Source organism: Lupinus angustifolius, chromosome LG19 (assembly GCF_001865875.1).
Source record: "Lupinus angustifolius cultivar Tanjil chromosome LG19, LupAngTanjil_v1.0, whole genome shotgun sequence".
Lineage (NCBI taxonomy): Eukaryota > Viridiplantae > Streptophyta > Magnoliopsida > Fabales > Fabaceae > Lupinus > Lupinus angustifolius.
Window position 1 is genome coordinate 11338978 of NC_032027.1, and position 22844 is coordinate 11361821.

The window sequence follows — 22844 nt, forward strand, 5'->3', positions numbered from 1 at the left end:
GGTATTCAAAGGTACTTAATAATTATGTAATAGGGGATTGCTTCGATACCATTGTACAGGCATTAGAATTTATTCTAACAAAGTCGAGATGGGGCAAAGAAAGAAAAACTTGTTCACATGATTATTAGAAGTAAGTTGTAACTGGAATATTCTTGAAACCATTATACCGGCGTTGGAATTTATTTCAACAAAGCCGAGATGGCGAACACAGAATAAAACCAAATTCACTTACTTAATCAAATAAAAATGAAACATACCAAAGAAGAGGAATTCCGCTTTCAACAAATTGGCACTACTGCCATGACGATTTGTTGAGAGGGGAAAACCCTCCTCCCAAATAAACCTTTCAACACCATCATCTAGGGAATCAATGTTCTTTACATGATTTTTAGATACTTCTTGAGAAAAATATGAGGCTAGTTTTACATATATAAAAAGATATAAATTTATATGTGATGCCATAAAAGTGTGAATTTAGTTAACATTAATATAAAATTTCTTCTATTTGGACACATGATTTCTCATGAGTGAGAATAACCTAACAGGGTTATCAAGATTAAAAGCTCTCTTACTTTAAGTGATTACTATATGAGGTTTATTCCTTTATCTTATCTTTTCACTTGACTTTGGATTAAAGGGTGAGAACAAATTTCTTGAGCCGTAAAAAAAGATTATTCAGTACTCATTTCTTAGAGTTCTCTAACCAATTGTGTGACTTTGACATTTATGGTAACTAAGACTTAGATTGGTATGATTCCTTAAGAAGAGATAACTTATGTCACTAAAAAGCTTAGGCTTCATGAAGAAAAAATTATACAGCCTATTACTTAAAATTTGCAACTATAGTTTTTGTCTTAAGAAAAAGACTTTTGAAATTATTTTTGTATGTGGTAAAATAATTTCTTTAATGGGATCTTAGGATCTGTTGATTAGTCTGAGCACATACAATCGAATTCTGAGTCACATAAAGATAAGTATGTTGTGTGCAAATTTTTAATCACAAACTGAAAGTTAGAGATATTTAAAGTCATATATTCAAATTGATTATGTTGACATGAAGACTCATTTTTATGCTAAAAGATAAGTATTATAAATTTAAGTAGTGAAATATATTGATTTTTATCTCATATGTTTTGGTTTTCTCACATTTTTAGGTGAGATATATAAGGACTACAAGTTTAAATCATGTTGAAGACTCATTTAATGTGGTCATACATCTCACTCTTATATAAATTATTTTTATTGTATATATTATTTTAGAGTAAATACTTATTTCAATCTCTTATGTTTTCTGATCTTACCAGTCTGGTCCCTCAAAAAATAAAAATCTTAAATTAGTCTCATTTCAAATGTAGGTGAAATAAGTTTTTTTAACGTGTTTTACAACACCTGGTGACACTAATTTGACCCTAAAAAGAATTACTTTGACTCACATTTGAAATTTTTAGGGACCATTTTAGATTTTTCAGTTTTTGAGGGACCAAACTAGTAAGGCCGAAAAATATGAGGAATTGGAATAAGTATTACTACTTTATTTTATAACATTTGTATTAGGGTCTAGATTATTTGTGTATTATGTTTTACCCGTTTGTTTTGTGCATAGTGTCATTGTAAAAATTCAATTTATTTTTTAATATATTTTATTGTATATTTAAAAAAATTAAAGATATTTTTTTACTAAATAGATTATGAATGATTATATAATTTTTAAGCTTTCTCATATTTTATCATTTTTGTTATGAAAATTAGGGTTACATACTCTATTTGAAGTGGTGTACTGAGGGTTTAGGAGCAATCTTGATAGACTCACTTATACGAATATGGAAGTACGAATATGGAAGTATGGTTTGCTTACTATGAAATTCTGAACATAAATTTTTATAGTATTCACTATATTGTGATAGACATGTATGACCTTTAAAATCATTGGTCATTCAAAAGACGCCCTTGAAGAGGTTGTGTGACTTATGTCAGATGCAGAGTTCAAAACTTCGAGTCATCTAGTAAAATTTGATTTTTAATCATCATGCAATGGTTGAAATCAAGAGACAACTTTATTTATACGCAATCTTATAGAGATTACAAATTCTTTTCTGGAAAAAAATTTAGATTCAAGTGAGGGATTGTTGGAATTTATGAATTTAAAAGATAGTAAGTCCCAAATTGGATAGTATGAATACTTGAACAATGTTTATGATTAAGGAAGTTGCTTCTTAGGGTGTGCACAAGGATTGTTAAGGTTTTGTGGTGGGAAGGATGCACACCAAATGACCACCACACACACCCATTTGCGCCACCACCATCGACTGACCTAGTTTTGGTTTGTGTTTGAACTATATGGTGTAAATCGTTTTTACAAAATTTGGCCTTTATTTCATTTTAATTATTTTTTTTAATCATTCAAAAGACACCCTCGATCCACATTAGCAAGTGTTTGACACGTTTTTAAAAGTTGAGCACACGCCAATATACGACCTATAGTGGCTCGCACCTGACCCACATGCGCTAGCTTCCGCTCCTTTTACGCTCCATTTGCTCATTCGTTTTCTATAATGGATGTGATTTTGGCAGTCCAATTTCTGGTTGTTTGAGCTCTCAGTTCTATTAGTAGAGCCTCAGATCTTGAAAAACCACACTAGTCGAGACACATTTCAACAACTTTTCTTCTCTCTCTTCTCTGCATTTTTATTCATCTTCTCTCTCTTTCTATTTGTAGTACTTATAATCTTCAAGTGACACTATGATGGTTATCTGAAACAATGATTTATGTTATTTTATCCTAAGGAAGTCATAGTTAATAATATTTTTACATATTTTTAGCAGCCACAAAATGTCTTAAAAATAACAGCCTAGTATGTTTCAGCTCTGTAACATCTTTGATGACACAATATTTTTTAAATTCGATTTAATATGATAATACTCATTTTGTTCCACATGCTGTGATATGTTTGCACCAATTAAGAAATCATTAAAATTACATATATTTTAACAAAAATAGTATCATTTAAATTTCATATATTTCCCATAATTTAGAGAGAGAAATAGAAAGTGAAAACAATATAGATGAAAAATAAGATATAATTGAGTCTTCTACTTTTAAAACATCAAAATAAAAACGAAAAATATCAAAAGAAAATGATATATTCTTTTAATAAAATCTTATGTTTACAAGAAAGTGACATATATCATAAAATAAAGTGATATATTCTTTCCTTTTATGATGGTCCTAATAAAACACAACTCATCCCATCTCCTAAGTAGTGAATTTTTAACTACTGTAATAAGAAAGATAAATTTTTAATTGTTGTATTAATAAAAACGAGTTATGAGACTTGTCTAACACAAGAAATGGTAGTACAATTTTTAACAAGTAATGTTCATGGCAGCATGGTATACATAAGGCTGAATCCGACAGGTAGGGGTATAGTAACTATCAGCGGCACAAGTATGTGGGATATCCTCCTACAAAAAGTGTTATTTTATGTGTCATCATTTATGAGTATACTTAATTACTAAATTTTTAATTTAAATACATTTTTTTTCCAGTGATTTAAATTGTGGACCGCATCGCTTGATGCGACCGCAATATTGCGGTTGCGGTGACCGCTGCGACCGCAATATTGCGGTTGCGGTGACCGCTGCAACCGCATCACAACGCAATTATGGCGTGACTCCGAATTACAATGATATTGCCGCAATGCAACAGCATCATACACATTTGGATCGCACCAGGCCACATCGGAGTACATCATGCTGCATCGAATTCAAAAAAAAAATTAATTATAAAATAATTCACATTGCAACAGCTGATTTTTTGAACTAACCACAAGTGGTGGTATATGAAATGACAAAGTTTCATGTTTGATTTGGTCAATATTCTTTTGAAACATATGCATACAAGACGCTTATAAATGGATTTCTACATACATATTATTCAGACTATACTACTTTATAGACAGGTTGCTCATTCCCTTAGCATGAACACATCAGAAACATTTTTTAGAGTAATTTTATGATTGATGAGTTGGTTGCTGGTATAGTATTCTCCTAAGAAGGAAACATCACTGCACGCCGCAATCCATGGAGGAGCATACAAAATATTTGCCTTCTGAAAAGCAAAACCATCAATAATTGGAAATGTGAGCCCTCTCTTTAATTGAAAATTCAGGTATGGTATGATGACAGTTTTGAGGGCAGTTGACATTAGTGGCTGCAAACATTAACAAGGTTGAAAAAGTTAGATTCATGGATGCTTGGATAGATAGAGATTATGGTTTAACAACAGTATCCTATATCCTATAAAATAAAAGTAAATACTCATTTTAATCCCTCATGTTTTTCGACCTTACTAGTTTGGTCCCTTAAAATTTGAAAAACTCAAAATGGTCCCAAAAATTTCACATATGGGTTAAATTTGTCTTTTTTAGTCAAATTAGTCCATACCATATGTTGTAAAACATGCTAAAAGTGACAAATTTGACATACATTTGAATTTTTTGGACCATTTTGAATTTTTCAATTTTTCAGGGACCAAACTGTTAAGGTCAAAAAACATAATGGGTATTTACTCTAAAATAAAAAGTAGCAAGACTATGTATAGAGTGATAAGTAAATTGATAAAGTGAAACCTGTATTACCATAGTCAGAATATAGTTAGAGCATGATTAGTGTTAGTTAGAACTGGATGGGGATCATCTGTCCCACTTTTCTGTGTCTCATTGTGTCCCAATCCAATGGAAATTTGACACATACTAGAAAAGAAAATTAAAAAAATATAACAACATTTTTATGTGATTTGGTGAGATATGATTGGCTTGAGACATAAGGACGGGCATATTTTGAGACAAAAGATCCTGGTTCGTTATAACTTAGTTAGATTGGTTTCATGAGTCAGAAAATAGGTTAGTAATACGTTACTGTGTCTTGTTCTACATAAGTCAAGGTACTAGCTTATTATATACACTTTTCACTTCTCAAAATTCCTCAACATATAAGTGAGTTCTATCATTTTTTATCCTATCTAACAATAAAGGATAAGAGAGAAAAATATGTCAAAGAGTAGTTGACGGTGCATGGAATAGCTGTTACTACTACAAGAAAGGAATACAATACCCACCTTCTCCTTCCATAAGTCAAATGATTGTGCTATTGTAACAGAAATAATGAATGGTATGGTATAAGGGAAATAACCAGGCCTGGCACCTTTGAACGTACTTTACTATACCTCTACCCGAACAAATATCTGTTGTCTGAGGTGTTGTCTCAGACCAATGATAATGAAGTAAAAACAACTATAACAATGAATGTTTAAATTTTTTAACAAGAATGTGTAACACTCGGGCTTATGGTTAGACTAGTTTATAACTAAAACAGAAAAACTGATGGATTAAATTACTATCCAATAGTATTCCCCAAATTAGGTGGAACTCATTTGGTCCAACAGTTTAGTTTCATCCAATTTTGAATAAAAAATACATAGGTACAAACAAGACCAATACTTTTATTCTGATTTACCTGAATAAGTTTCATGTGCAGTTTCCCTATTTTGCTCCATTTCAAGTACGCAGAAAACTTTTGTAATTTGAGCCTACCAGCAATCCTGTTTCCCACGATTTCCGCAGCACATGAAGCACTAATATCCTGTACATAAGCATGAACAATGGTTGAAAGATCAAGACCTGACTCTGTATTGTATATGACAATATTATGACAAAGTTTGAATGTCATGCAGAATAATCATAATATTGCAAAGAGGCACATTAGGAGCAAGTTTTAACTACTTAAGCGCATTAGCTTCTACTTATGGACAAGAATCAAGCATACCACTGAGATGCATGCAACAGGTATGACTTCACCATCTTCCAGAACATCAACAGTTATATCGACAAAAATGGTTGCATCGATATCTTGGTTGGTCACTTGTATAACTGGTGGGGAAGATACAGTGATATTAAGCTGCATGTCATCATTTGGATAACTCTTGTATAATTGAGGAACAATGAATCTCCACTCAGCAGTGTTCAAAATAGTCTTCTCAGGTAGTTCATCAATAACCAATTGCATACTGCCTGCCTGGGCACAAGAACATGATAAACTACCAAATCAAACTATTGTTTAGTATAAAATAATTTAAAAGTAGCCAACATCAATCTTTAAAACGCGTTTAGTAAATTGGATCCATTCAGTTACTGTATAAAAATGAATCAGCACTATTTTCCCGTTTTTATATAGGACTCAATTCTCAGATATTGTGCTGCAACTTAGTATTCTAATGTCTACTGATCTCAGACAAAACAATCCTTTTATTCCAAATGAAGTTAGTCCCACAACATTAGAGCACCCAATTAAGAGTTTCATGACAAACCTTCAAACTAGATTTGAAGCTAGAAATTTGAGGGAAACAGGTAGAAGTTGTTCCATCTTTATCTATTAGTCAAAAGATTAGATTGACAACTAATTCTAATATGGTTGTGTTATTGTTTAACCAACTTATAAGTCCTATAAATATGAAAGGTTGTAAACAATTGTAATGTACTCATGAAAAATTAAAACAGAAAAAAAGAAAAGGCTCAAGGGAGCTTGTATGTAAGAGAGAATTGTGAGATTGAATTTTGTTCTTTGAATGTGTCATGCCCTGGTTTTCGGTTGAACACCGAATACACGATTGGTTGGAGTCGTCACTATATTTTTGCGGTAAAAATATAAAAAACCCTATTTGCCCATTGTTGGGATGCATTGATCTTTGATTTAGAAATTTAGGCTTGGGAGTCAATTATGGACTGGGAAATTTGGTCTTTGATTTGGTCTTGAGTGTAATATTTATGCACTGACTGTAAAGATTTATACACACTCAGTGTATCATTCATCATTCATTGGCATTACTTTTATTTAGGAGTCAATGATGGCGTATATATTTTTTTTCTCTTTGGTCTTCTACATTTTGACCGCAAAAATATAGTGGCGACTCTAATCCGTCGTGTAACCAATTTTCAACAGAAAATTGGGGCACTAAAGAGTGCTCACATTTTCTTCCCATAGCATATTAATTTCAACAAGGCAATTACTTTTAATTGTCATTAGAGCTAGATATATTAAAATGGCAGGCAAGTACAAGCACAAGCACAGTGAAAACCAAGTACAACATGTACTAACAAATGTTTTCAATGTAGATCAAATTATGCTATGTGAAAACGCTTGACGGAGATGTATTTAACATCTAGCAGGCATGAAGAATTTCATCCTATTAAGAAGAATGCCACATAGAAGTTATCAATACTTCCAGAAGAAAAGAAGCCAATCAAAGTAGTGTACATAACAATGTAAAATTCAAATGGAGAGGTAGTTTTGTAGCAGAGGCAGAGTACATGTAGTAGCAAGTAATTATGCTACTCAAGTAGTTTGGTTGAGGGGAATATTAAGTAAATTTATTAATGGGGTTCGACCAACTCTGCCTACGTCCTGAGAGCGTTGAGCAGTTAGAATAAGGATTACAAGCTATAACACACTCATGAGCCTGAATGTTGATAAACACTGGTATCAAAAGAATTAGAGAAAGAAAGAATTAGCAAAAGGAAATGGACCTAACCAGAATAAATTTGATTCTGCTAGGGTTCTAGTAGAGGATTTTATTGAATTAGGAAGAAGAATAGAAGAATTAGGAATACAATGGATCCCACGATCCTCCCCTGTTCCTGATTCCACAATCAGAGAACTTTCCCTCTCAAAAACTAACTAACTTCTCTTAACTACTTCCTATTTATAGAAATAGGAATAACTGCCTAACTACCCAAGGGTGTAATGGGTAAGTTTGGTTATTTTACTTCAACCAAACTCCCCTCTTGCCCCTTTTGTATACATTTGTCACTCTTGGCCTGGATTGAGCCTTATCAAATGTCCATGGAGTTTTTCTATTTTATGTGGTGCATGTAATAACAAAAAACTCTCTTGGCCTGGATTGAGCCTTATCAAATGTCCATGGAGTTTTTCTATTTTATGTGGTGCATGTAATAACAAAAAACTTGAGTCCAATATATAACATTGTTACTCTCATCCAGTCTACTACTAGGCAATATTTAATTCCAATTCTTCATTCAACATTGGAGGAAGTGCCTGAGGTGTTTGTTGAGGTTTTAGAGCCTGCTTCAGCAAAGATATGTGGAATACTGGGTGTATTCTGGCATGAGGGGGTAAAGCCAACTTATAAGCAACTGCTCCCACTTTCTCAATCACTTGGTAAGGACCATAGTACCTAGGAGCTAGCTTAGCATAAGGGCGCTTAGCCAAAGACTTGAGTTTGTAGGGTTGTAACTTGAGATATACCCAATTTCCCAACTCAAATCCCACATTTCTCCTATGCTTATCTGCCTGCTGCTTCATCAAATTCTGAGCTTTCAACAAATTTTCCTTCAATTCTGCCAATACCCCATCTCTCTGTATCACCATCTTGTTTACCTCATCCACCTTAGAGGGAATGGCCCCTGCCTTCAGTAGAGTTGGTGCTTCTCTGCCATATAATGCTTTAAAGGGTGTCATCCCAGCTGAAGCATTATAATTAGAATTGAACCAGAATTCAGCCCAGGATAGCCACTCTAACCACTGCTTGGGTTTAGGGCCAGCAAAACACCTAAGGTAGGTCTCCAAGCATCTGTTAACCACCTCAGTCTGCCCATCACTTTGAGGATGATAAGAAGTACTAAACTTGAGTTGTGTGCCAGCAACCTTGAATATCTCCTTCCAAAACTGGCTGAGGAACACAGAGTCTCTATCAGAAATGATGCTAGAGGGAAATCCATGGAGCTTAACCACTTCCTTTAGGAACAGAGTAGCCACATCTCTTGCTGAGTAAGGGTGTCCCAAAGCAAACATGTGAGCATACTTGGACAATCTGTCTACCACCACAAAGATAGTATCCTTGCCCTTGATTCGGGGTAGCCCCCCTATAAAGTCCATAGAGATATCCCCCCATACTTCCTGAGGTATAGGGATGGGTTGTAAGAGCCCTGCAGGAGCTAGGGTAGAATACTTGTTCTTCTGACACACCTCACACTCCTCTACAAACCTCTTGATATCAGTCTTCATTCCCACCCAGTATAAAAAGTTGGCAATCTTCTTGTATGTCCTGAGATGGCCAGAGTGTCCTCCCATGGGAGTATCATGGCATTCTGCCATTATGATAGGAATTCTATTGGAATGTTTGGACAACACCAACCTGCCCTTATAATAAAGGACCCCCTTCCTTAACTCATATCCTGGGTGAGATGTAGGAGAGATGATAATCTCTTGGATAACCTGCTTCCACTTGGTGTCTTGTTGCAACTCTGCATTCCATAAATCAATCTCCTCACTGCTGATAAGGGATATGGCAGAGTACATAAGCCTCCTGGAAAGAGCATCTGCCACAGAATTTTCACATCCTGGCTTATAGTGAATCTCAAAATCTAGCCCAACCAACTTAGCTGCCCATTTGAATTGCTCATCTGAGAATAACCTCTATTCAGTGAGAAATTTCAGACTTTTCTGGTCAGTTTTGACAATGAAATGCCTGCCAACTAAGTAGTGCCTCCATTTTTGAATGGCCTGGACCAAGGCCATCAACTCCCTCTCATATACAGATTTCTGTTGAGCTCTTAGGGACAGACCCTGGCTCCAAAAAGCTAGGGGTCTTCCCTCCTGCATCAGGACTGCTCCCAATCCCTTGCTGGATGCATTTGTCTCTAGAGTGAAAACCTTCTCAAAGTTAGGAACAGCCAGTAGAGGCAGAGTAGTCATGGCCTTCTTCAACTCTTCAAAAGCAATAGTGGCCTCAGAACCCCACTTGAAAGAATCCTTCTTTAACAACTCAGTAAGTGGCTTAGCAATCCTGCCATAATTCTGAACAAACTTCCTATAGTAACCAGTGAGCCCTAGGAACCCCCTCAAGGCCTTAATGTTGGTAGGTTGAGGCCAGGTCACCATATCCTCTACTTTAGATAAATCAGCAGATACCCCCTCTCCAGAGATGATGTGACCTAGGTACTCAATGCTAGTCTGCCCAAAACTACACTTTTTCTGATTTGCCTTCAACTGATGTTCTGCTAATAGGGTCAACACTTGTTGTAGATGTTGGCAGTGTGTCTCTAAGTCCAAGCTGTAGACTAAGATATCATCAAAAAATACTAAGGCAAACTTCCTCAAATAGGGTCTCAAAATTTCATTCATCATGGATTGAAATGTAGAAGGGGCATTGGTGAGCCCAAAGGGCATTACCAAGAACTCATAGTGCCCATCATGAGTTCTAAAAGCAGTCTTCTCAACATCTGCCTCCTTCATTCTAACCTGATGGTACCCTGCCTTGAGATCCAATTTGGAAAACACCCTGACACCCCCTAACTCATCAAGCAGTTCTTCAATCAAAGGAATAGGAAATTTGTTGGGTACAGTGATCTTGTTAAGAGCCCTGTAGTCCACACAAAACCTCCACCCCCCATCCTTCTTCTTCACCAGGATGACAGGGCTAGAATAGGGGCTTATACTAGGCCTGGTCACCCCTGCCCCCATCATTTCTGCTACCAACCTTTCAATTTCAGCCTTCTGGTAGTGTGGACACCTATAAGGTCTAATATTAGGGACCTCTGTGCCCTCTCTCAAGTGAATAGCATGATCATGTCTCCTTGAGGGAGGAAGACCCTGAGGTTCTTGGAAAACATCCTGAAACAGGAAGAGCACCTGCTGTAACTCCTTGGGCACTCCCACTGCACCCTGAACCTGATGGGGTGTACCATATTGAATGAGTAGGCCTTCCCCTTCTTCCTTGAGAACCTGCATGAAGGCTCCTAATGACAATTCTGTCCTTGTTAAAGTAGGATCCCCTGTCAGTGTGAAAGTAGACCCTTCTCTGCTTATATTCAACACCATCTTCCCAAAATCAGCACTAACTCTGCCCAATCCTGCCAACCACTCAATGCCTAGCACTAAGTCCACCCCCTTCAACCCAAACAGGTAAAAATCCTGTACCACCTCAAGCCCTTGCAAAATTAATTGGAGTTGATGACACCTCCCTTGACACTTCACTCGGTGGCCATCCCCTACTTCTACAAAATAAGCCTTGGTTTCTTGCACCTTCAACCCCATATCCTCCACCAATTCCTTGGCTATGAAGTTATGTGAAGCTCCACAGTCAATCATGACCACTACTGATCTCCCCCCTAGACTTCCCCTGATCTTCCAAGACTTGGTAGATGTGAACCCCCCTATGGAATACAATGACAACTGCAAGGAGTTGAAGACATCAACCTCCTGCCCACTCTCCATTTCTCCCTCAGATTCCTCCCCTTCACCCAAGATGAGCATCCTCAGTTGCTTCTTTTGGCATACATGATCCCTAGAAAAAGGTTCATCACACCTGAAACAGAGACCTTTTTCTCTCTTCTCCCTCATCTCCCCACTGGTAAGCCTCCTATATTCCCCTCTGCTTCTAAAGTGATCAACCTCCTGAACCCCTCTGGAACTTCCAACCCCACTACTCCCTGTTGAGGACCCCTCCCTCCTACTATTACTCATATTAGAAGGTTCCACTGCCACCACCCTGCTATAAGCAGAGTTCCTGGAAGGAGCAGTAGACCTCCCAAATCCTCCATTAGGCCTCCTATTCACAACTGTATTTTTCTGTTCAATGAGTATGGCTTTTTGTATCATCTCAGCTAGGGTGCTCAGTTCATACAACTTCACTTCTGCCCTAACCTCCTCTCTCAACCCATTCAAGAAAATTCCTTTCACCACATCTTGATTAGTATCCAATAAAGCCCCTGCGTATTTCTCAAATTCTTCTACATACAACTCAACACTCCCCTCCTGTTTTAGGGCTAACAACAATTCAAAAGGATTTTGGATCATGGAGGGTTGGAATCTCCTTACCACTGCAATCTTGAAACTGCTCCAAGTAGGCGTTGGGTTACATCTCTCCCACCACTGAAACCAACTAAGAGCTCTCCCATCTAGGGCCACCATGGTTGCTTGCATCCTTTCCGCTTCTGTAATAGCTCTCATGGAGAAATACCTCTCCAATTTCTGGATCCACCCATGCGCATCATCACCACTGAAAATTGGAATCTCCAGCTTCCTCCATTTATCGTGGCTCACAGGTAATTTCTGACTTTCTACCTCCTCATCGTTCTCACTACTCCTTTCTGGATTCTGGTTGTCACTCATAATCCCCAATTTCGAAGCTATAGCTTCGAGTAGATCCTCCGTCTTCTTCATGCGTGCCTCATTGAACTCCACACGCATACGTAGCTCTTCTCTGTCTTTTTTCATCCCCTCCCAATCTTCGTCTTCTCGTGACATGCTTCTGGTGGATACCATTAGCAAACTGCAGCAGAATCGTGGGTGGTTCTCACTCCCCTCAGGCACCAGAAACGGTGCTCTGATACCAGTGATAAACACTGGTATCAAAAGAATTAGAGAAAGAAAGAATTAGCAAAAGGAAATGCCCCTAACCAGAATCAATTTGATTCTGCTAGGGTTCTAGTAGAGGATTTTATTGAATTAGGAAGAAGAATAGAAGAATTAGGAATACAATGGATCCCACGATCCTCCCCTGTTCCTGATTCCACAATCAGAGAACTTTCCCTCTCAAAAACTAACTAACTTCTCTTAACTACTTCCTATTTATAGAAATAGGAATAACTACCTAACTACCCAAGGGTATAATAGGTAAGTTTGGTTATTTTACTTCAACCAAACTCCCCTCTTGCCCCTTTTGTATACATTTGTCACTCTTGGCCTGGATTGAGCCTTATCAAATGTCCATGGAGTTTTTCTATTTTATGTGGTGCATGTAATAACAAAAAACTTGAGTCCAATATATAACATTGTTACTCTCATCCAGTCTACTACTAGGCAATATGAGACTTCATATAATAACATATTTCAATTAGAACATGTATATCTAAATGATGCAGGGTGAAAGTGTAGAAAGACAATGTTTTTACCCAACCAAAACTGTCTATTTCTTCTTCTTCTAGGTTTCATGTGAACACAGACAGATTGTTTCTTCTACAATGTTTTTATGGTAATAGAGGCATGTCAAACAAGAAGTAAAAAGTTCAGAAACTTACATTGAAGTAAACCAGGGAAGCAGATTTGAACACATTTTCATGTATTGAAACCTTTATCATCTTTGGTAAGCCACCACAGGCAGAAGAAATCTCAAATTCTTTCGGGTAAACTTGAGGTACTGAAACTTCATTTCTCCCAGTGAATAAACCATTAACTGCAATTGCAATAGAAGAGTTACTCAACACAGGATTGCCAACGAAAGAAACATTTAAGGTTGCAGTTTTGTCTAGTGAGATTTGCTTTGGAAGATATTGCAATAAATTGTCAAGCTTCTCTATCCCTTCTCTTATCTTTTCTGTAATAGCCTTTTCAACTGAAGATGCTATACTCCCTTCAAAAGTATCTACTAGCCTGAAAAAACAAAGAAAATGGCATAATCCTCATTAAATGTGAGACAAAATCATGATACCATGAAAGGAAAAATCATTCTAAGCTATCAATTAACACATGTTTGAAAGGAAGAACTAGTTTAATAACAGTACTATTATACAACAAGGGTTCTTATCACAAAATAAAAGTATCATAAGACAAGCCTAGCTACTTAGCCTAGAGTAGAACAGATGCACTTATTCTTTAATCAAAGTTCACCATATAAAAGGGAACAAGTCATAAAACTATGCACTTGCAGAACTACTCCTTTCAAAAGGAAGCAAGAATTCTGGAATCCCTTGGTAACACTATTCCGTGCTTTTTTTTCTTTTCCCTTCAAATGGAATGGGAGAATAACCAAGGCCTGAAGTGCTATCCTTCATGTTAAGAGTAACCAGAGAAACAGTAAGGTAATGATCATGCGCTTTCGGCATTTTATATAGTCTCCTAGCTGAATCCAAACAGCAAAGAAGTGGTTCTATGTTGCACCTTAATTGGGTTTTAACTTTTTTTGGACTCTGAAGGCTTAGTACTTATGATCAATTGATCATATGTTCATGGAATATGTGGAAAAGAAAGGCTAGAGAAGAAATGTAATCCAAGTCTACGGGTTTCCAACATATGAATCTTTTAGTAGTATGCAAAAGAGAAAAGAGCCCATGTAACTCAGTCTCCTTTCAGAATTTGTTTGGTTTAATTGAAAAGTCAGGTCATATTAATCTAGAAAACATATCTCTGTAAAAAAAAGGCGGTCCAATGCACTGGGAATGATAGATGTGTGCAATCTTATCTTGCAAGCAGATTGGTTGTTTTCAGGATTTGAAAATATGATTTCATGGTCACTGATAGGTATCAGTGATAGTGATAAAAGAAATGGAATGAACACACAGCAAAAGTACCAAAACAGTATATCAATTCCGTAATCAGAGTTGCAAGATTGCAGTGTACATGGAAATTCTTATTATGTAAAAATGCAAAAAAGAAATAGCCAAAAGTAAAGAAAGTTCCCTGGATTCCCCAGTGATAGAGGTCACTCCTTCCACCCAATGATTGCTGCCTCTTCCTTCTATTATGGTACCTTATATTCACCTCCAATGATTTCCGGTTCTGGCCCACCAGTCCTTGCATGCCACGTGTCTTGGTTGTTAGTAGCATGTGCAACAAACTCTTTCTTCTTTGTTCCAATTTTACCCTCACCATTCTTTCTTTTTCTTTGGTACACCTTTGTAATAATAGGCCCATCAATACCCTCCCCAACGAGTAGCACCTTGTCCTCAAGGTAGAAATCTGGAAAAGTCGCGCCGAATAAATCAAAATCCTCCCAAGTGTTATCATGGTCAGGAAGATTAGCCCACTTGATTAACACTTCAGTTTTGCCATTCAACAATTTGCGACATGCCAATACTTGTTCCGGGACCACAAACAGTTCCCAATCCTCCATCAAACCTGCTGGTAACTATTGACAAGGAATACTAGCAGGAGGGGTTGTTTTGGTAGCTGCAATTTGTAGGCCACGATCCCAATCCTTTCCAAAACCGCAAAAGGGCCATAAAAACGAGGACTTAACTTCTCATTGACCTTTTAAGTAAGTGAACACAGCCTGTAAGGTTGAGCCTTTAAAAACACGAAATCACCTACCTTAAATTCGACTTCTCTCCTCTTTTTCTCGACCTGGACACGTATTCGGTGTTGAGCCTTAGCCAAATTGGCCTTGAGCTCGTCGAGAATGCTATCTCTCTCCCGGAGCAACATGTCCATTGCAGCTACCGAAGTACTCTCACTCCGAAAAGGAATAATCGAAGGTGGATCCCGTCCATACAGGATCTTAAAAGGACACATGTGAGTAGAGGCATTATATGAACAATTAAACCACAATTCAGTCCAAGCCAACCATTTCACCCATTGTTTAGGATGTTCACCCACAAAACAGCGCAAGTATGTCTCTAGTCTTCTATTGATAACCTCTGTCTGACCATCCGTTTGTGGGTGATATGCAGAGCTAAATCACAATTTCGTACCGGCTAAACGGAATAGTTCCTTCCAAAATAGACTCATAAAAACTCGATCACGATCTGATACAGTCAAAATTAGAAAACCATGTAACCGAATAATCTCCTTCACAAAGACCCGAGCCACATCCTTAGAAATATAAGGGTGATGTAAAAGAATAAAGTGTGCATACTTACTAAGGCGATCAACTACCACGAAAATTGTGTTAGCACCACTGGACTTCGGTAATCCACCAATAAAATCCATCGACACGTCCTCCCAAACATGGTTAGGGATTGGAAGAGGTTGGAGGAGCCCTGCTGGCCGCAATGCTTGGTATTTATTATGTTGGCAAATGATACATTCAGCCACAAATTTCTCTATATCCCTACGCATGTCCGCCCAATGAAAGATCATAGCAATTCGCTTATACGTCCTGGTTACTCTGGAATGACCACCCCACGGAGAAGCATGAAATTCAACAAGTAAGAGAGAAATGTGTGCTGACTTGTTGGGCAACACCAACCTCCCTTTGTACCATAAACAGCCTTTTGTAATGGAGTATAATGGATGAGATTTTGGGTTTTTAACCAATTCTTGCATAATTTGCTGCACCTGTGGGTCTTGTAGAATCTCCTCTGCCAACTCCACCAAATCCATGTTAGTAACCATTTTAACCGATTTGTATTCCATGCATCCGCCACCCGGTTTTCCGATCCGGGTTTGTATTGAATTTCAAAATCGAAACCCAACAACTTGGTTACCCATTTCAATTGATCACCCCTTAACACCCTTTGATCGAGTAAGAATTTCAAACTCTTTTGATCGGTACGAATAATGAAGTGGTTCCCCAATAAATATTGTCGCCACTTTTGAACTGCGAAAACTATCGCCATTAATTCTCGTTCATAAATCGATTTTAACTTTGCTCTTTCCGACAGCGCTTGACTAACAAAAGCAAGAGGTCGTCCCTGCTGCATAAGCACCGCTCCAATGCCGAAACTAGAGGCATCTGATTCAATCACAAAAGGCACATTGAAATCTGGTAAGGCTAGAGTGGGTAATTTTTCCATAGTAGCCTTCAACATCTCAAAGGCTTCTTGAGCATCTTGTGACCACTGAAACTTGTTTTTCTTCAAAAGTTGTGTCAGAGGTTTAGCAATCACCCCATAATTTCTTACAAACCGTCGGTAGTACCCGGTGAGTCCCAAAAATCCCCTCAATCCGTGAATGTCTTTAGGAGTGGGCCATTTTGTCATTGCACAAAGCTTGTCCGGGTTAGCTTGGATCCCTTGTCCCGAGATGAGATGCCCCAAATACTCTAATTGTTCTGCCCCAAAACAACATTTCTTATAATTGACTCATAACACATGATTTCTGAGTATCTGAAAAACCAACCTCAAGTGAACCGAATGTGATCCCATGTCACGGCTATACACAAGGATATCGTCAAAGAACACTAACACAAACTTCCGCAAATACGGCTTGAAGACATCATTCATTAGTGCTTGGAAAGTTGAGGGAGCATTAGTAAGCCCAAATGATATTACTATATACTCATAATGTCCTTCATGAGTGCAAATGCAGTTTTATTGATGTCTTCCTCCTTTATTCGAATCTGATAATACCCAGATTTCAAATCCAACTTAGAAAAACGTGTAGCTCCACCTAGCTCGTCCAGAAGTTCCTCAATTATAGGAATTGGAAACTTGTTAGGCACTGTAACTTTGTTGAGAGCCCTGTAATCGACACAGAATCTCCATCCACCATCTTTGTTCCGCACTAAAATCAAAGGACTCGAAAAGGGGCTAACAGTGGGTCTAATCATCCCTGCTGCTAACATTTCCTGTACAAAATTCTCAATTTCTTCCTTGTGGCTATGTGGGTGCCTGTAAGGACGAACATGTGGGATATATGTTCCTTCTCTTAAAACAATGGCGTGGTCGCACTGTGTGGTCGGTGGCAGCTCGGTGTGTTCTTGAAAAATGTCCTCGAATTCTTGGATGAGTGGCTGGAAGTCACTGGGGGGATTCACTGCTGGAGAACACATCACACTCATCATCTCAAACTCAACATAATACGCTTCTGCTTCATTACGCATTTCCTTCATCACGGCCTTTACTGACGCCACGGTTCTGGAAAGAGCAGGGTCCCCACGAACTTCAAAAATCTTTCCATTGAACTGGATCTCCAATAAGTATCGCCCCAAATCGGCGCTGAATTTACCCAATCTCTTCAACCATTCGAACCCTAGAATGACGTCCACCCCTACCAAGTCGAATAAATAAAAATCTTGAACAACCTTTGAAGTAGGAAGTTGTAATTCGATTCCCCTGCAAACTCCTTGGCTTCCCAGTCGTTGACCATTACCCACCTCCACAAAATAACCTTGTGTATTTTCGATAGGTAGTTGCAACTCCTCCACTATTCCCGACGCCGGAAATTGTGGGAGGCCCCCGAGTCCACCATTACTATAACTTTTCGGCCCTTCACTGTCCCCCAAAGCTTGAGAGAGTTCTTCGATGTCATACCGGCAGTGCTACTCACATTCAGTTGCAGCTTCATGTGCTTGTTCTCCTGAACTTTCCTCCCTTTCTTCCTCTTCTTCTTCTTGACCCAGCAGAATAACATGAATCTCTTTGTTACGGCACACATGGCCCGGAAAATACCGTTCATCACACCTGAAACATAGGTTCCGCCTCCTCTTCTCGTTTTCTTCTTCTTTTGTTAGCCTTTTGAACCCCGTTCCCCTTCTATTCACCAATGAGTTTTCCCCTTCCTTGAAACCCATTCCTCCTCTTTGCATCGTGTTTTCCGTTCTGCCAAATTGGGCTGAAATGCTCTCTTTTAGCCCAACAGATTGGTTATTTTCCAGATTAGTATGTGAGTTTTCCTGGGGCCCCGGCCCATCGCCCAGTTAAAGCGGTGCGGGTCGGCCCTACTCCACCTCCTCGGGTCCAATATCCAGGTGACCGACCCAATACCCTATTTCTCTCCTCCACCTTCTGTGCCATTTCCTTTAATTCATGAAGATCTCCAGAACTCATCATTCTAACTTCCGCCTTAATTTCTTCCTTCAACTCATTCATAAACACTCCCTTCATAAATTCTTCATCAGCAAAACGCAATGGAGCTGAACGAAGTTCAAACTGCTCCCGATATTCCATGACGGTTCCCCTTTGTCTCAACCCCATCATCTCATAAGGATTGTCCGATGCTGCAGTTTGAAAGCGACTCATTAGGGTTTGCCGGAACATTGGCCACAGCACCGTCACTATCATTCGTGATTCCCACCATTGGTACCAATTCAACATCTTCCCTTCCAAACAAACCACCGCCGTGTCCACCTTCTCTCCCTCCGGAATTCGGTTAACTTCAAAATATCGCTCTGCTCGATACACCCATCCATGAGGATCGTCGCCGGTGAAGTAAGGTACCTCCACCCTTTTTACTCTTTCATCTCTTCTCATCTCATCATCTCCTCGTGACCCCTCCCTACGACCCCTGCCTTCCCTATTACTGTTTTCTCCTACTCCTTCTCTTCCCATCCCTCTGATCTCACCTACTGCCTCTTCTAGACGATCAGTGATCGCCTTCAGCATAGTCTTCGTTTGTAACCGAAGAGCTTCTTGAAGTGATGACTGCATTCCCTCCAACCATTTTTCCATATTATCGAGTCTGTTATCCATCCTTGTTGATACCATCCAGATGCTCCCAGAACCGGGAGCTCTGATACTAATTTGATAGGTACCAGTGATAGTGATAAAAGAAATGGAATGGACACACAGCAAATGTACCAAAATAATATATTAATTCCATAATTAGGGTTGCAAGATTGCAGTGACAGAGGTTACTCCTTCCACCCAATATTGCCTACCTCTTCCTTCTATTCTGGTACCTTATATTCACCTCCAACGATTTCCGGTTCTGGCCCACCAGTCCTTGCCTGCCACGTGTCTTGGTTGTTAGTAGCATGTGCAACAAACTCTTTCTTCTTTGTTCCAAGTTTACCCTGACCATTCTTTCTTTTTCTCTGGTACACCTTTGTAATAATAGGCCCATCAATCACTAAGAAACAATCTCAGTGTTGCCCCAAGCTCGTCCTCCTTAGAAAACATATTTCTATATTTCAAGCAGAAAAAAAATGTTGTTGAAGTTATAATGGAAGCTCTACTCTTTGCTCTCCCATTTTCATGTTACAACACATGACTACAAACAAAGCATTATAGAATGTTTACCAAACTGACCCACATGGGAATTTGAGAAAATCAAAACCAAAAATTAAAAAATAATTCTCTAAGAAAGAACATGTGAAGATTACCTAATTATCATAAACATGGTTTAAGAGGATTGCTTACACTTGGTAAAGCCAAGTTGCTCCTCCCTCCAACTTTATAGATAAGTTTCTCACATAACATCCATAATCTAAAAGAAACAAATTAAGAGTTCCTTCTTGGTTCTTCAAATTCACTGTAAGCCCCACTTGCATATCTTTAACCTTCCAAACATAGCACCACACAACTGAGTAAGAGATATTATTATTAAATAGCATATATGTGTGAATGGATACAACACACCTTTTTTTTAATCTCCAGTATCAATTATATTGAATTATGACCTCAAATTCTAATTTTATCACAAAAATATGAACTCTGAAACTCATTTGTGCAGAGTTTGAAGCAGTCAAAATACTTCATAGCAAAGTCTCATGAACTAAACAGCTATGGTTTCAAATCAACTTTTTCTAAGAATTGGGTAAGACGGTAAGTTTTACCAAGTTGATTGAATTCCAATTGCAAGACATGGCAAAATGCCATTAAAACCTCCTTCTTTATAGTTTCCATAGGACAACTAGGCTTACCAATTTTGATCAAACTAATAAACTTCAAGGTCAAACCTCATGAATTAAAACATAAATACCAATGTGCACTTCTACTCAGCAAAACCAAACTCTACAATTGCAACTCTAGAGATAAAAAAAATATAGAAACATAGCATAAAAGTGGTTAGAGACTAGGCCCAAATTTCGACATTTAGCATACAAAAAAGTTAAGGGTCCAAATTTTTTTAATATTTTTAAGTTAAATAAAATTAAAATTTACACAAATATTACTCCCCTAGCTTCCAGAATACCTGAGAGGAGTCCATTTCCATAAAAAGTAAAACCATGAATAACATGATAGGCACCATCATTATTTTAAATTGCGCATCGTGATGTGGCTATAATATTATGGTTACGACATTACACTATAATTACAGTGTAACCAAATCATATTAATGCGACCATAACACACCGTATTTTGACTGCATCAAACCGCAACGTATTTCCCTCAGGTTACATCAGACAGTTCGATTTTAAAAATATTTTTTTATTTACAAAATAATTCACAAACACAATTACCACAATTAACCAAAATTTAAAAGAATGTAACTTTATACCTTTATTGTTGCAGTCCCACTATCTGAAACCCCAATTGGGATTAACCAACTGCTAACAGAATACCTCCACTTCATAGTCAAATTAGCATTGGCACCTGAAACAGCTATAACTATGCCAGTTTCTCCAGTTTTAACAGTTGATGAATTGACTTTAATACCCTTGATTGTGATGTTAGAAAGAACCACTTTAGCATTTCCAACTAGCGGGACTTGGATAGATTTCTCAACCTCTGGAAGCTGAAGCTGAACAAAAGAGGCAATACCTTCTTCTATAAGCAAATCCTTGGCATAATCAAGACCCTTATCAGTTATGACCCCAGAGATTAAACCTTCTTCATTGGGTTGGATATACCCACTGGTTTGAATTGATAAATGGGATAACAGAACATAAAGAATAAAGGGTGCCATGAATTTACGGATAGAAACTTGTGTGAGGGATAATTGAAGTGAAAAAAAATAGAACTTTATTCAGGAGACTAATAAGTCTTTGAATATTCTTGATACAGAAATTGGTTAAAAGATTCCAAGAGCATGGTCTTATGATGAAAAACTCAAGATATGGCTTTCTAATTTTTATTTTATTATGGCTATGTATTGATTTGAAACACTTTTATAATAGCTGAAATTCTGAAAGCAGAGAGCAATAACTGCCAATGGGAAGTAGCTAGGCTGAATTGGTTGGTGTTGAAGTAGAGTAAACATCATTTTCATTAATAGGAAGACAAATATTACAAAAATAAATTAAAAAAATAATATAATAATATATTTTTATTATTTTATATATAATAAAATAGTATTTTTATTATTAGAAAATACATGAAAAAATAAGTACGGCATGTTCATGAATGTAGCTCTTCTTAGTTGAAGTACATTACCACGAGACTTGGCACACTATGAAACACTAGTTTTACCTGTATGAATTGAATAATTTTCCAGCAGCAGCCCCACTAATAAACTAAAATAATTATCAGAATTACTTTATTAAAATCAGTATTGTCATCCTCATCTTTTGTCATCAGATTGCTCGAGGAATAACTATATAAGTTTTGCATAGTGAGCACTTTATCCTTTAAACCTTTTGGAGTCAAAATCATTTATATTAATTACTGTAATCGCTCCACATTTCTTTTTCAATCAATAACTAGTCAATTGATTTTATCTCTCTTGAAGTATTGCTAATTTTTTAGCTGAAATCTTGAACGCATCTTCTCTTCCATCCCAAAAGGTATACGTATCAATTCATTACAAATAATTTAATTTTAAAATTTTTAATTTAAATATATTTTTTAACTGATGTGTCCTTATTTCTTTTCTCTTGCTAACATATACTTTTAGTTATTAAAACTAATAAATTACTTTTGCATTTGCACCGGTATTTCTTTTACACATGATTAAGATACACATATTACTCGTGTATTCGTATAATTAATAACACATATATTACTTATGCATTTGTGTGGTTAAGAACACACATATTACCTAAGCATTCGGATGATTAAGAACACATATTAGGTGTACATTCTCATGGTTAAAAATACACATATTATTCATGCATTCACATAGTTAAGAATGCACATGTTACCCGTGTATTCACATGGTTAACAACACATATATTACTCGTGCATTTGCATGGTTAATGTTAAAAATGCACATGTTACCCATGCATTCAATTGGTGAAAAACACATATGCTCCACGCACATGTGCATAAAGACAGATAAGAAGAGTAAAATATGAGAAATGAATGTGAGAAATAGATTTGAAAATTTTATCAAATACAACATATGCTACACGCACATGTGCATGAGACAGGTAATAAAGACAGATAAGAAGAGTAAAATATGAGAGATGAATGTGAGAAATAGATTTGAAAATTTTATCAAATACAATGTATAAAGTTGATTTAATTTTCTAGCCAAGTCAGAAATTTTATTTTAGAAGTTGCAGACTTTCA

The 22844-nt window shown here is 37.3% G+C and overlaps 1 protein-coding gene across 1 annotated transcript; it reads right to left on the reverse strand.

Moving 5' to 3' along the window:
• LOC109333583 (putative BPI/LBP family protein At1g04970) lies at positions 3836-21577 on the reverse strand. The gene is made up of 6 exons (XM_019569090.1): positions 20893-21577; positions 19812-19951; positions 13095-13446; positions 5824-6072; positions 5515-5640; positions 3836-4210 (listed from the first exon to the last, which is right to left on the reverse strand). The coding sequence occupies exons 1-6, from the start codon at positions 21298-21300 to the stop codon at positions 3965-3967; spliced, it is 1521 nt and encodes a 506-aa protein (XP_019424635.1). The 5' UTR covers positions 21301-21577; the 3' UTR covers positions 3836-3964.

What these genes read in the sequence shown, in the direction of transcription:
- LOC109333583 (XM_019569090.1), bottom strand. Translation starts at nt 21,300, where the DNA reads ATGGCACCCTTTATTCTTTATGTTCTGTTATCCCATTTATCAATTCAA. An exon ending in GTGGGACTGCAACAATAAAG is followed by an intron (nt 19,952 to 20,892) that starts GTATAAAGTTAC and finishes TATGTTTGGAAG; the next exon opens with GTTAAAGATATGCAAGTGGG. An exon ending in GCAACTTGGCTTTACCAAGT is followed by an intron (nt 13,447 to 19,811) that starts GTAAGCAATCCT and finishes TTGTTTTTTCAG; the next exon opens with GCTAGTAGATACTTTTGAAG.